We start from the raw sequence: 16,443 nt of genomic DNA on the forward strand, positions 1-16,443 counted from the left end.
ATTCGTTGCAAAATTCGTAAGAGGAAACTGAATATATCATCTGCCACAATTGATTTTTCAATTTTCTTTGCTTCTCATAAAGTGCACAGTATTTTTGGATGACGGTGTTCAGGTGTACTGTGGCTCTGACGGTTTTGATTGACACAAAAAAATTTCTGAATATCAAACCTATTCCAACATTTTTTTAATGGCACAACTTGAGGTCATGATTGTTTTTTTTTTTACATGCGACAATTCCTTACCAAGATACAGACGTGGTGGGCAAAGGTCTGAATAGCCCTAAAAGAAATCTCTTTTCATTGATTACTGAAGCTCTGAAGTCCCATTCACTGAAAGGGAAAGAAATTGCACACAAACACAAAACCATATGCTTAAAGTCTGTACCAGTGAAACTACGAAACCTACATATGCCCTCAATGTGCTACATTCATCTTTTGTGTCGTACTCCTGCTCTTGTGATTTGAGCTTGTATACTGGAGGTCCTCCAAACGTAAGTGCCATCGTCTACATGCTAAATCTTTCATTAATCTTATTATAACTCTATGCGTTGGCACTTAAATACAGCGAAAGTACCAGCTGCTTCCAGTCTTTGAAAGATTGTCAAAAGCTGTCAAGACTTAGATGAAATCAATATCACTATTGAAATGGTCTAATAATTGAAAGCTGGCATGTGAGGAGAAAAATTACCGTTACTTTATTGTAGCACAATAATCACATACTGCTGTGAGGGGAAAGCATTCTACAAAAAGTAAAAGCTAAAAATTATAGTCTTCAACAAAATGCTCTGCAGTTTATAAAAGATACAGAATATCGAGGCATTTATTTTAGGTCGTACAAGTGGATTTGTCAGACTGCTGAGGCTTTGTACAGAAGCCTTACCATTCTCAGGTGGAAATAGGAGATTATACCGTGTAAAAATTCAGCTTTTTGCATTTCTGTTGAGCTTCTGTGTTACTCCATGAATATGGGACCGTGACCAGTTGTAGGGATTTTTTTCTTGACTGGAAGAATGGTGTGACTGTGGCAGCAGTGCACATTTCTCTCTGTTTGACTAAACCGGGTTAAGCATTCTGATACAGATCGGGATACAGGTCAGTGAAGGTAGCTGTTTCTGTTTCTGATGCAGACTCTTTTGAATTCCTCCTTTCCCTTTGGTACTAGACTTTCTCTCACTTCCTCTCTCCGTGTGTGTGTGTGTGTGTGTGTACGCGCGTTTACGTGGGGGTGGGTGTCTGGACGTGGGGAGTTATGTATTCTCTTTGTGTGGGCATTCATGTTCCCATGTCCGTGTGCATGTAAGTGTGTACGCCATTCCATTGTGTTGATGCCTATACTCTCCCAAAGGGATAGTAGGATTGTCCAGATAAATCATCCTCAGCTGGGCAGCTACACCACACATGAGGAAGAAAAAAAAAAGAGGGAAAGAGGGAAAAAAAGAGAAAATAAACACACAAAGAGGTAGAAACGTACACGAGCGGAATCCACGAAAAGCAGCAGGACAAAGATAAGACGAAACAGAACAATGAAAGTAGGATCATAACGTAAAGACGGAAGTATTCTGGTTTTTAAATGAAGTCGTAGGTGCGATGTACGGCCAGTACTTCCTTTGTGTTGTTCAGACAGGGGTATCTGTGCAAGGGTGAGAGAGAGCCAGAGCAGAGGGAGCAAGAAATGATGAGATGGGCAGAGAGCTGCCAGCCGTATTTTTGGGGCCCGGGGTAACAGAAGACAGTCCCCAGAACGTAATGTAATCAAGCCAACCAAAGCCAGCTGACTCCTCATCCTACTACTCTCGCTCAGTGAAACCTGTTTATGCATGCACAGCGTGGCTGTGCTGTGTTGGGATCACAGACACGTTGGTAAATGGGTGAGCCTCTATATATGCCCGAGCAGGGCTGTGCTACCTGCGGTATATGCAGGGAATAAGGACCAGCATGGCCAGATGTGAGCTAAATCTTTAACACTGAACTCTTTATCCTGAGCAGAGTTGCTGATTAGAGTCCCGCCGATGCCTCCTGTCCTCATGTAATAATGCACTGACCCCTTTGCCCGGTCACCCCAGTCTGGCCTGGTCTGACCAGCAGCAGATGGCTGGGAATGAAGTTCTGTAGCACTGAGTAGGAGTTCATCACGGTGCATTTATCACAGTACTAAGAGGCTGTTTGATGATACAATACATGTAAAATGTTGCAATTCACTAGTTCGACTAATTCATGAGCGGAGCAAAAGCATGTAACACGGTACGAGCAGAGTTAAGCAAGTATGCAGTATTGATTTCGAGGCTCACCGGACGGTTGATTGGTACACGAGGTCTTCGCGCCTGCGGTAGTCCTCCATGTGAGAGTAATTGGTATTAAACATAGCGTCGTAGGTGAAGATTTTCTGCTTGATGGTCCCTCCATCTGTGACCTGTGAAGCAAAAAGAGAGAGCATTAATGAGTTGATTTCTCTAATGATGGATGGGACAGGGTCTACCCTTTCTGCCCCCCAGAGCTCCTCCTATGTATAAACTGTTGTCCCAGGGCCTGGAGTGTAGATAGCACTCCTGCTTGCAATTACCCTCATTGATTCATTTGCAGCCACGATAAGCTCATCCCTTAGACTGTCGAAAAGAAAGGGATTGAAAACCTGCTGACATGATAACATCAGCGAGCCCGTCTCTGAGGGAGCTGCCGGTGTGTGTTCGTGCACATGGTTAACTCTTAATGAAGACTGACACAGCAGGGTGTTATGTACTGTATGTGTCAAGCTTTCTGCAGAGGTAATGGCTTGTGTCGAGATACTGCAGACGTAGGGGGGGGGTCTCATCCTTATTTTTGTGTGTGCATGGCAGATGACGGAGTAGCTCTTTCCTTTATAATATCCGCAGGAGCGTTGCAGTCACTTAGCATTTCAATGATTGTGATTTCTCCTCTCCTCAGAAGCCACAGACAGTCATAAAGAAAAGAAGGGTGACAGGATTTTAATGGAGCCACTAATGCTGCTTTGAAGAAGGAAATTGTTGGTGGGCCAGGGATCCTTCTTCTGTTTGCCGGTGAAGATGCTATCCTTCTGATCCAATCCAATCCCTTCAGTGAGGTAAACAGCGCGCCCAAGCGTTCCATGATTAGCCTGTATAATGTATAATGTACACATCGCCCCATGAAGAGACAAAGCCAAATGGTATTTACAGAAGCAAACAATTGTTCCCCGTGAATGTGAGGTGACTCGTATAACCTCTTCGCCTCTGGAGAAAGCACACTGCCTCTGGCTTAGTTTGCTAAGAGGTGCCGCACAGGGAGTTGACAATGCTGAGACAACCAAGAGCAGGAGCGTGGAAATAAATCACCTGTAACTAATAAGAAGGAGGCTTTTGAGCATTTTTTTTTTTACAGATTTAGAATATCAAAAGGTCAGCATGCCTGCGTTTTTGTCTATAGCATTCCAACAGTAGAGCACATTTAGAGTTTTGTGAAGAAACATTTGACACCCCTGTCGTGGACCTGAGAGAGTATTGTGGCCTCCTGTTCATTTTTTAATATCAGTTCACATCACTGCTGGATGAAGACACCCGGGAAAAGATGTAGCTTCGTTTCTTTTAGAGCTGCAGAACACGGGGCGGCCACAGCAAAGGGTCAGCCTCTAAAAGCAAAGCCATGTTTGAAAGTTGGGCTAGTTACAGTAATGGACCTTTTAGAAACATCACCAGGGAGTCGAGCCGCATTTCTGTCTGACATGGCTTTACAACACCTTGTGTGACAACGACTTGGCAGAGCTTAAAAGCAATACCACCCCTTAACTTCCTTGATGTATGACACCTATATGGAAAGCTGAGAGGCAGCACGGTTTTCACTGGATTAATAATGAGATGTCGCAGAGACATAAAGTGATACACATTATAGATTAGTACAGTATGGGGCAAGCATTTATAAAGATATCTATAAAGTCTGTGGCAAAACGGTCAATGGAATTGGAATGGTTCATTTACAGTTACTAGTTATCTTTCTCAATTTCACACTAACGCTAAGTCAAATATAATTCAAAAGGATTTTATTCATTTCTATTTGCAATCTTCAAAACACATCTGCTTATGTCCGTGTCACTCACAAAGTAATTTGCTACCACTAAGTATACACAACTAAAGTCAGACACTAAGTCAAATCATTTTTATGGATGCTCATTATTTCCTTGCTTGTGTTTTTTTTCCGTTTTTTTGAGCTGCCCTGAGTCTTTCAGCAGAACAGCCACTTAAAGTCAAATTAAGTTTCAGGTTTATGCATCATGAAGATGTGAGCAGCTGTTTACGTCCACATTTGGCATCTGTATACCAGAGTTTTCAAATGCAAAACAGAACCACATCAAACTAGGATACTCAGGAAACCCTGCACAAAAAGCTTTGCAAAAGCTGCATTTTTTATTTATTTTTTGCAACTGGACAGCCAACATTGCATGTCACGTACGTGTGTGTGTGTGTGTGTGTGTGTACATGCGTTGTTGACACACACGTGTTGTTGACACACACGCGTTCTGCAAATCAACGGTAGCCTTCCAGCTGACCTCAAACAGCCATTGAAGTGTTCAGCCCTCAGGCAACAGTGGCTGTGAACAACTGACTGTGTGACTTTACAGCACCGACACGTTTCATCGATTCTGAGTTCACGACATTTCAGCTCGTTAGCAGGTAACAGAAATATTTAGTCTGCTCACCTTGTCAACGCATCTCATGCTCGCTAATACATGAAATAATACAAATAGATGTTGTTAACTTTAGCAGCATGCAACAACGACATCCGGCTGCTTTGTTAAGCAAGCCTTCTGGACCCAAACAATGGGAAGAAAGAAAAAGCAAGGCAGTCAGTAGTAAAGTCCATGTGCAATTATCCAATGGACCTTTATAAAAGCTCCTCTGACATTTGAACGAGAACCGCATCACTTCTTTGGAGTTACATCTCTGTGCTGGTCACATTGTAGAAGTTCAAAGTCCTCATGTGGGTGCTGGTCAGGTCTAAGATGACACCAACCTTTCGTAAGACTGACCTGCTGTATTAATTTGTGAGCTAAGCTTGATTACATCCAATAATATACCATTGTATCCATTGTAGCAGACATCTTAGATGCAGTACCCAGCGTCCGCCGTAAGGTCGTTTTCAGAATAGATCCTTTTATTTACACTAAGTGAAACATTTTCCAATGGCAGGAATAATCTTAGCTAGCAGAGCTGAAAAAGACTAGGCATTCCACAGCCGGGAACTCAAACACAGGAGAAAAAGACATCCGTGTCTAATTGCCAAGTGATCTCCCGGAAGTGTAGTGAAAAAAACAACAACGAAAAAACAATGAAGACCTGAAGAAGATACGAGAGCTATAGGCTCATCTCTTCAAAAGGGATTGGATATTTGTAGCGTTTTTGGGATTGCGTTAGTTTAATCATTGGTTCAGAGCAAATGAAGACTACATGTGGCATTCACATCAGTTTTTCAAAGTAATGTATTTCCCATCTCATCAATTGACAGTGAAAGAGAAATCACATTACTAATAGGCGGGAAAAAAAACATGACGATGTGCTTTTTTTCACAGATCAGCAAGTTTACAAACCCCCCCCCCCCCCCCCCATCCATCCAAACACTTTGCAGTTGACTTAAGAGGTACACAGCTCCATAAACAGATGCAAAAGCGCTCCGCTGGCCCAGAAGTACTGAGGTGAGTTGGAGACATTATCTAGCTGTCTCCTGTTTCACAGTCCATCGCATCCAACAAGCATTAGTCACTTCAATCCTCTCGCTGAAAAACCTGGTGGATGAGGCAGGTGTTAGATTTCTGGTTGTCTGGAAGCCACAAGGACCACAGTGGATTTCTGCTACACACAGGTCATCTCTGTGGCAACCTCTCTTTATCTATCCCTCCTTCTTAATTAAGACTGACCCGTACACCTCTGTGTAATAAATCTGAAAGAATCTGCACATCAGTGGGTGTCTCCCTATCCCCACAAGGGGACCTGTTTGTGATATAAAATGACTGACTATGGAAGGAATAGAAATGGGAGAGAGTGGGAGGGGAAAAAGAGAGCCAAACTGTGCCAAAACGGCTGTACAAGAGGGAGGGCAAGACTAGAGGGAGATGAATACTCTTTGATTGCAGAAAAGCACCGTTGGGGAAGCAAAGCTTTGCTGCAACTGCTTTGTTGAATGCAGGCCAGGCAATGCATACGAGGCACACGGAGGCAACCAACACACGGCAATCTGGAGATGTGAAAAGACGGGAAAGGGTGGCAGAGAGTGAGCTACCCCTCCTTGGCATGGTGGCAGTGTCCATGTCAGGTAGCTGACAATGGAGGGAGTTTGAAGGCGCTCTCTTGAGATGTGATAATTCCAAGATCTCTCCAGACGGAGGGGGCCCCTGTATCCTTATTGTCCAGCCAGCTGAGCTGACTCTCTAATGATGCTGCCTGTTATTGGGGTGAGATTAGGACTGGGTCTCAGGGGTTAACCAATGCACTCCTCCCTCCGCCTGTCTGGGGTGGACCTATTTATAGGCTGCAGCTGCATCGGCAGCCACTGGAGGAAATTCAGCTAACACACTGCAGGCTGCAACTGTGAGAGATTCAACCTGAATCCTGCTTCATAAATTCAAGCAGCAGTCAGAGAATCACTACAGCAAGTCTTTTTATAGTCTTTTTCCAAGCTGGTTAGGAAGAGATGAAAGATGGAATATGAAATGCATGGCATTTTAAAGACATCTAATCTCCATGTATATGGAGGACCTCATGGAGTTATTGTTATTACTCAACCCTATCTTAGAATAACAATATGTTCTCCACGTGGTGTCTTATAAGTATGATAATGGTGGTTTAAAATAAACGCTCATTCATATTTTACTAGCATTTCTTTGTGATCTGAATCTAAAAGTCTAACGCTTCTATAAAATGAACAGCATGCACGGCTCTCAAATAATATCCTAATGAGATTTATTCCCATTCAGTCCCTCATTTAAAGACTTAGACAAGCAGCAACAAAAGAGATGATCAGAGCATTGTCATGAACCGGCTTGGCACCTCCCTTCATATCCGTGCTAATTTGCCTAATATCATTATCTCACAAAGTGTCCTTTTGAAACGGGGCAGAAGCATTGAGAGGCATTGTCTTACTTGTAAAATTGGTACGATTGCTGTGTGCAAGAGCAAAATGAATACAAAATCCAAGACGTCACTTCTCGGAGCAGGATGGAGCGTGCAAGACCTTTTGTTCACACTTGAAATCAAGTGACTTTTAATTTATTTTAGTAATTTTTTTTTTCTTCTGTGAATTGTAAGGTCTTGTATGGACCTTGGTGAAAACCAAAATACTTCCTCTCGTGCTTATACTGTAAACAATAAAATATGTTTAATGTCTTGATAAATGTGCAAAGTGTAATAAAAAAAAATCTAAGAAAACACAAGATATTTTAGAATATAGAATACGATGATTGACATTAGGTGGTGAAGCAGAGGACCACTCCCTTACATTCAGAGGAACAACAAGCTGTCTCTGAGGCTGTGAGCTACTGTAACAAACGGGCAGACAGCAGCACTGCACACTGGGAGATACGCAGTATGTGAGGTGAGGGAGTGCTACTATACAACAATAACGCACCATGCCCCAGTGAAGTAAGAGATGAAATTCGCTGTCATTGCTTTTATGGAGCACAAAGCATTATATATTGGGGACAATACAGAAGAAAGTGTTGCAAAGTGCTGTACCTAAAAAAAAAAAGTGTAATAAACCACACAAAATACGATGCAGCAGGATAAAAGTGCATTGTGTATTAACTTTATTAGTCTGCAGCACTTAGAGCTGCCAAGTGTAACTAGGGGGGGAACGCTGAGGTGTTGATCTGGCATGCCTGCTGACTGAGGAGCTCCGTAAGTGATGGCTGTGTCTGTGGATGTGCTGCGTAATGTTGATCTTCATTCAGCAATCAGATCCAGCAGAAATGGTGGCCCTGCCTCTTAACCTGTGCGCTTACAGCTCTGCATGCTGTGCTCCCCTACTGGCTGCTGAGTGACAGAGGATTTGGTTAAAGGGATTTCATGCTTCAAATGACAGGCTCCTCTCGTCCTGCTGCGTGCCACTACTCTCAGTGGGGAACCACAGCTAATACAGGCTGGTAGCAAACATGTACAGTACCTTTTGATGCTCAGATTCACTCATCGTACAATGCCCGGGCTAATTTAAAGGGATGCTACATTTACAGGAAAAGTGAGTTTAGCCATACCTTTACAGGGTAGTTGGTTTCAGAGTTTGACAGGAATTGAACAGGCTTTGGCCAAGCCAGTCGCCAGAAAGAGCTGTTGTCATTGTGTCTGTTTCTGCAAACCACGGGATACGTTGAACCAAAAATATGTTTCATAATTGCGTTTCATATCAGCCTTGGACAAACACGCAATGCCACGTCTTTGTGAGAAACTAGTGAGTAGGTATGGCAACACCACTGCTTTATTAAGGGAAGAAGCAGATCATTTGTTTATGTTAGAATGATAATGTAACAGCGTGTGAAGGTACAGCGTGAAGGTACACCGTTACGGTACTACGTTACAGTACTACGTGTATGGTACGACGTGGCGGTACAACGTAACAACCGCCCTTTTGTAACGCTAAATAACATGCGTAACAGCGTTATGTAACAAGAGAAAAGTCAACATTTACTTTTAGTTTCACATGGGACATGAACAGTGGTCCTCTGGCTGATAGTCCTGTGTTTGTTTGTTGTGCAATAACCGTCGCTCAGGATCACTTCTTGTGGAAATCTGTATTTTAGTTTCAATGTGTCTATGTGGTGGTCTTCAGTATACCATCTATATACACATGAAGGGACAGCATCATAACAGGAGACGTTTTCTCTGGCCCGTTACTGCTGTCAGGCATTTTCATTCCAATATTACAGAACACAAACGGGTTGTGATTGGCTGCTGCTGGTCCTGCCGGATTACATACAGGGATTAGAGCTGGGCTTCATGAAAACTGTGCCACCAACAGGAACAGACCAGCTGCACCCTGGAGGTAGCCGGGTGAGGGTCAGGCACAGCCGGGGTATAAATTCCAGCAGTTAAGCATTATGCAAGTGTGTTATCTAAAGCCATCTGAGAGAAGGCCATCCAGAGATGGTTATTATTGCTGTCATTCTGATGAAGACAGCCTGTCTGTGGGCTGGCAGTGAGGACGTGATGAGATCAAAAGCAGGTCAGTCTTGTTAGAGACTGTTGATCTACAGTATACTGGTTATCATACTGTGTAGTTACTATATATAGCAGGGCAGCATTGCCTGGGCTAGTGTTATGCACACAAATGTTTAAGAAATAGATGGAAAAAAGGCTGATTCTTTCTGAATGGATTTTAGTGGTGCTAGAGTTTAAAACGGTGCATCTGTGGATGGCGTAGCTCCAGCTCATATTCAAAGAGTGGTTTAGAAAATCAGGGCAAGGAATCACTCATCTACCTCAACAATTAGCATTGAGATGCCCTTAAGCAAAGCTCTTATAACCAAATTGCTCAATGAAGCTGATTAGCTAACAATAGAAAGCTGTTCTGGGCATCTCTCTGTAAATGCTAACCGTTTCAGAATGCTAATGATGGCACAGCAGAGAAAAAACTATGCATACACAGGAGAAGCCCCCTGCTGATGAATTAAGAGGAAGGTTTTTTTATTGCCACGCCTTGATGATAACAACCACGGGTATGTGAGGAAGAAGGGCATTTTTTTTTTATCATAGAGTACAGGATATTCCCAAAGATGACACAAACGAAAGAGAACAAAAGAGACATATAATACCCACTCACGCACAAACACAATAGCAGGCATTAAAACTGAGTAAAGCATCCAATTATTGCAAACTTTAAAGGCAGAAGTGCAAGGGTTGCATAACTAGCAATTAGTGGTATATTGGTGACTTCAACTACATATCACATAGTTCCATCAAGGACGGGCATGTAATGAGATGCAGCACTAAGGGGAGAACATCATTGTGGGCACTCGTCCTTAATCTGTTTGATCAATGTGCTTTAAGTGACTCCATGTTCGATACAGCATAGCATTGCAATATTTTGCGTGGCAATATTTCATCGATACACAGACGCTAAAAATTACAACAAAAATGATTGAAGTGAAACCGTGTGAAATATAAAACTTTGCAATAAGATAGATTTGTGACATAAGTATTGTGATCATATTGTATTGTGGGGCCTCTGGGGATTCCCACCCCAAACAAGAAGTTTCGGACACAGAAGGAGAAGTGAAGAGAAACTTGAAGTTGCATTGATGAGCAAAATGTTCAATAGATATATAAAAATCATTTTCTTTCCATTAAGTCTTTGTATAAGCCACTGGCAATTTCTTGATGAATAAAACCTAAACTTCATTGATTCGGTTTTGACACTGAACCCTAATGGACACAAACACTCAGATGTCAAATTGTGAATTGTAATAATAATAATAATAATAATAAAGGCATTATAACTCCCACATTCTTCAGCTGTTCAAACATACTGCATGGTCTAGTCATAATCATGAGTTTTGCCGGGTTTTTGCAAGGATTGCTTTGTATTGCCAACATGTGGCTGGTGGTGTAAGGATTTCTAAACATCAGTACCATCACCTTGTAATAAACAGACGTGACGACCGTCAAAAAGACCCCTGAATACATTTTAGTCAGAGTTTTTGTTATCTAATGTAATGCATGTGCCTCTCTGGTTGTATGACTGTAATGATTTTATTCTAGTTTACATGTGTTCTGTTTCATTCATTACATCTCCAACCCTTCCCACACTGCGTGGCAGCGTGCAATTAAGTGGCTGCATACGAGATATGGACGTAAAATGATGGCAGTTTGAAGTTAAGAAAAGTGGAATGAGTAACGCTGTCGTCTGTCTTAACAAATTACATTGAAATGAAGCTGTGCGGCACATAATTGCCGAGTGGAACTTGTCAGTGGGCATCAGTAACTCTAGCAGCAGCTAATACAAGGCAGTCTTTCTTTGCCACAAATACCCGAGGTGATGTTTCTATGCATCAGCGCGGTGTCTGTCTTCTTATGGTGTGAGAGATCTGTTTAAAAAGTCTGACTGGTTTACCAGCTTGTTAAAGCGAGTACAGGAATAAAGACAAATACTTGTTTCATTATCTAACTAATGCCGCAGTTTTGTTCACCAAACCGAGGTCCATTGTCTGCTTTACATCACAGATGGGTTTTAGCTCACAAGGGCACAAGTAGGAAAACAGATGGTGTTAAAAGACATCGTGGCCACTGTGGACATAACGAGTCTGCATATGTTTGTCAGCTTCACACTTCTTTCCACCCCCCCCCCCTTTTTTTTATTCCTTATCCTCCAGATTACTGTAGCCACCATCTGCATCTGCTGGTTGATGGATATATAGGAGGCGTTATTCAACGCATAAATCATAAAGCAGGTCGTGAGCAAAGAACAAAATGCTGAATTTGGCAGAATGCTAAAAATAGACAAAAGGTTTTTGTTTTCTTCATACATTATATTATGATAAAGCATTTTTTTTGTCTTCATTCTGTGAGAAAATGTATCACCGGAGCGGTCCTCTGACAGACATTGGTTGAAAGCAGAAAATCACGGGACAAATTTAAAAGGTTAAAGCCAACCGAATGATTGATTTCATCTACAAAAAACACCGGGTTCCACACAGTTAATGTCAGCGCTGCTTTTTTTTTTGGTGAGGCGAAGTATTTTGGAAATTCAGTTGAATGTTTTTTTCATAAGCGTTCTCATTTATTCATCAGGGCGATGAAGCGTTGAGACAGTTTATTGGGGGATTAATGTTCATATTTGAACTACATTTTTTTGCGTGTCATGCAAATCCACAGTCTTCGGGTTGGTCGAAACATTCATCCGTCTGTACAGCGTACGGCGCAGGGGCTCATTTCATGCTTAAAAACAAATTTCTAATCCTTAATGTGGCATGGGCCCTTTTTTCCCATTTTTAATAAGACATGCTTGAGTTAAATTGAGGGAGCAGACAGTGGCTCATATTATTTACTCCTAATGCTCGTTTCCAGGGTGACTTTGTCTCCTCATTCAACTGAGCTAATAATGAGGAACAAAAATTCTAATTTAATATCACATCCCTCTATTTTCCTCATTTAGTCTACACGACTAATCTTGTGTTCCACCGCTTTATCTTTTTGTCTTGATGTGTCTGCAGCACAGACAGGATTTGGCCGTACCCTGACACCTCTATTGTTCTCTGTAAATTCATATCCTAACTTAAATATAACACTCATGACACAGTATTAATTAAACACCAAAACTCTGTGTAAATATTGGTGCATATAACATCTGTTGCATTGCCGCCAGTGGTTCATGACAACATCTTTTTAGTTAATCTGTAATACATTTACACAGTTTATGTCCACTCGAGCAGAGTGCGGCCTTTTCCTCCAACGTGCCTTTCTTGGAAATAGGAGCCGACCACTTCATAAATGTTACCCTAATGATTCGCAAATTAGCTGCCTCATAGCAACACTGGCAGTTAGTGCAGAAAACAAAAAATCCCAGAGCTATTGATTTTACAGTGAGTCAAATCAATACAACGAAATGATGTGTGAAAAGGGTAAAGTTGGTAACTCACACTTTCATGAATGTTGCCGTGTGTTTCGTATGAAACAGCTGTATTTCAGTTTGTACAAGGGTGTCATTGGGGAATGGTAGACATATCCTCTTATGCACAACAACAACAACATGCTGATTGGAGTTAGAAGGAGAATCCAATCTTAACATTACCCCGAAGTAAACAAGAGGTCAAATGGAAGAGTAGTGCCGGAAATCATGCATCATGCATCTGTTAGCGGGGATATCATGCAGTCACAGCGGAGGCTAATTATTTGTTGAAGAGCTATAAGTGAATCTGAGCAACGTCAACCTCCCAACACACACACACACACACACACACACACACACACACACACACACACACACACACACACACACATTTAAATTAAGAGTTGTTGCTTGTATCAAAATATTATTAGCAGTTATAATTAGAATATAAAATGATTCCCCTGTGGGAATGTTGACACCAGCTCCGTTGACATAAAAGGGTCTCCAATGATAACCGTTCATTTTCCCAAGCAGCACATTTGTTCCGCATTTCCCTGGTTATCAAACAGGGAGGCCTGACTTTCCCGAGGCTGAGATATCTGACCCTCTTAAAATAAAATAAAAAAAGTCTTGTCTGGTTTGTTGCTAGTACGGACAGTCTGCTGGTCAGGGACACAATGTCTTGCTCAATGAAAGTTAAGTGGGAAGCTTGCGATGCCTTAAAACCAAGACATGCCTTCTTGTGATCCATAATCCCCTGTTGCATGATGCCTCTTGGTTCTACTGCGTGACCTGAAGAGGGATTTCTTCCCCTGTTCTATTTGAATACATTTTAGAGGCACAAAGAGTTTAAAATATCCAGTAATTCACAAGTAAAAAAAGCTTAGAGTGTGGAAAAATAAGTGATTATGTCTAGCGCTACCTTTTATGCTGCTTCAGTTAATTGCTGTTCTCTGAACCGTCTCACAACTGCTGAGATGTGTCTTGCGATTCCTTGGTGGGGTCCCGACCCCCACAATGAGTAAGGCCAGTATAAAGCATGTTGCAGCAGCTTCCTCTTAATTGAAGAAGGCCCACGCCTCGTTTCTTTACCACGGGGGATGGTTAAGGTGGATAGATATCACGGTGTTTTAAAATTCCTGTCAAGCTTTTGGCTTATCCAATGAATTAAATACTGAACAACTCAAGGTGCATCACAGTGATGCATAAATACGCCAAACCCAATATTGTTATAAAGCAATGGTGGTCTGCACCTGATGAAGATGTTTTTTTTTTTATTATCTTAAAAATATATTTTCAATTTGCTTGTTGAAGTTGATCACCATACAGCAAAAGCAAAAGTGTTAGATGTTCCATGTTAGAGTTTAGTATAAGGTAGTCTCCATGACATCACTCATAGCTTTCTGAAGGGAGGTTGTGAGGCTCAAAGTAGGTCTTGGCAGGGATGACTCCGCAACTCCCGGCTAATAAAAACAATGGGCAAAGAGGTGAATGGTCGGTTGAGCTGGTGGGGGCCTATAGGTGACACAGCTAGAGTCGAGCGACCTGAGTAGGCCCCCACCTGTCTCTCAAAGTGACCACGCCCTTAATTATGCCGCACTTTAAGCCTTAAATATACAAGTGAGTTACAGAAAAAAAGTCATAAATGAGGATATTTTTTGTACCAGGCTGTAAACATGTTTATTTCTTCTGTAAAGGTGGGCATTTTAACATAGAGTTCTATGGAGATTGTCTCGTTTTTACAGCAGGCAGCAACCTCTGAAAAGCGAAGCAAATGCTGAAATGCCTTTTAATTGCATTCTCTCTAATGGCCATCAGGGGGCAACTCCACTGGTTACAAAGAACAGTCTGATTATAGAGTCTATGATAAAATGGCCGTACTTCTCACTTCATTTATTACCTCAGTAAACATGTTCATGGTCTCAGTCACTAGTTTCAAGTCTCCTTTAATACAACATGATGTTCATCTAGTAAACTACGGTCCCAATTACAGTAAACAAGACGATGAAGCAGGGTATGCTGTAGGGTGTGTCTTCTATGTGATTGACAGGTCGCTACCATGGACTTGTCCAGTGTGGGAGTTGTCTGTGTTTTCATCTTAGAATTTGAAACCGTTGGCAGTGTGTTTTCATTTGATGAAAGTTAATTGTAAAAAATGTCACAGTGTTTGCAGTTTTTGGCATTGTTGAAATGTTGGCTTCATTTCTTAGCATCAGAGGTTGCTGCTTGAAGCATTCAGGTGGAGTATTTATTTCACCTGGTAGCTAATGCTAAATATGCTAGTTGGTGAACTAGCAATAGTATGACATAAACTGTAATATTAAACATTAAAAACATCCTTGTGTTGTTTAAAAATCATGCTTTTTGGTCATTTTTTGTTCCAGTTTGTGGCAAAGGAAAGAATCACCAATTCAATACTTCTGAAAAGTATTATCATATTTAATTTGGCAATGATTATTATTATTTTTTACACATATAGCAGTGGAGGCTGTGACACCCCAAACAATGAAAATATACAAAAATAATAATTGATGTTTATAAAGTATAATTAAAACGGGTGCAGCAGAGGCCAAGGTATTCTCACATTTAGTCCCTCCTTCCAAAAACACCTAGAGATCCTTTGAGACATTAATTCTACAATTTCACACTTTTAACGTGATTCTAAACAGGAGCAGCAGCCAGTAGGTTTTTTCTCTACTTTGCATTTCACACCAGGATCCGTGAAACACTGTAAAACTACAAAGGGTCCACCGTATTGCTGGCTTTCTATAGGGCCAGGTTGCCAAAGACACCTCTTGCCACGATCAGCTACTGAGATAACCTGGCTTGTGATGGTGCGTACTAAGCGGATGATAAGAGCATGGGAAATGATGCCCCCCGGGAGCCAGAAGTGTATGTCATTGCCTTGCATCATTCTTTGGTGCTGAGATGGACGCAGAAGCCAGACCCAGTGTGATCTCAGTGTGAGGCGTCTGGACAGAACGACTAATCAGACAAGACTTGGGAGACTAGCTGCCCATTTGATCTCTGTCCTTTTCCTTCTGGGCACATTCTCCTCACAACAAGCCATCAGCTGGCTTAATGATGAACAGCAGATACATCTCAGCTGCACAAAGCACTTTGTAAGGTAGAGTATCCTTCGCAAGCTCAAGCCCCTTCAAGCTTTTGTACTCGCTGTGCACTCCTGTGTCTACTGAAATCTGCAGTCCAAGGAGGCGCATTCATTAGCGCAGTTCATCTGAAAGGGAACCGGTCTTTAGAGTCAAAGACAATGGTTTCCCATTAGAGAAAAGAAGCTCAGGGAAAAACAATGTGAGCATGTCAAGGCATACAATGTTTATTTACATGTAGCATTGAAACAGGAAACCACAGGAAAAAGAGCTCTAGTACCAATGAGACCGTGTTATAATCTGGGGACGAAAGCAATACAACACATGTTTAAGGGACGTTTTGGTCATCTGGTGAGACCTGAGGGATTTTGAAGGCTCTGTGTGCTGAAGCAACATTGGCTAATAAAGCAGCAGACAATAATAACACGACAAAGAGGGAGTTTTGTGAAGCAGAAAAGAATCGGTCTCTTCTTTCTCTCCCTCTCCCCCATCCACAAATCTCCTCTCATTAGTTTGTTTCCTTGTGATGTGCACATCACTTTAAGTCTGCTGCAAGCAAAAGCTGTCAAATGCATGTGTGGAAACAAGAGATAGCTTCCTCACTGAGAGAGGCCTTGGGAAAATATTTTAGTGTACTGTGAAATCACAGACCGCTGCTGCAAAAAAAACCTATAGAGTACAATACGCCAGGGGGGGGGGGAACGAGACAAAGGAGTGTTTTTCTGTTATCACTCTGGGGTTCGGAGCTGTGGTCCTAC

General features: G+C 41.9%; 1 protein-coding gene across 2 annotated transcripts in view; it reads right to left on the minus strand.

Annotated features, from left to right (window-relative positions):
• The window catches only part of igsf21a (immunoglobin superfamily, member 21a), a 169,439-nt gene that overhangs the window by 76,943 nt on the left and 76,053 nt on the right, over positions 1–16,443 (minus strand). For both annotated transcript variants that reach the window (XM_076096994.1, XM_076096993.1), the window contains exon 3: positions 2,288–2,409. In XM_076096994.1, coding sequence (XP_075953109.1) covers positions 2,288–2,409 — 122 coding nt within the window. The remainder of the gene's footprint in view (positions 1–2,287; positions 2,410–16,443) is intronic.

This window comes from Anarhichas minor, unplaced genomic scaffold (genome assembly GCF_050575085.1).
Source record: "Anarhichas minor isolate MPS153535 unplaced genomic scaffold, ASM5057508v1 ptg000023l, whole genome shotgun sequence".
Classification (NCBI taxonomy): domain Eukaryota; kingdom Metazoa; phylum Chordata; class Actinopteri; order Perciformes; family Anarhichadidae; genus Anarhichas; species Anarhichas minor.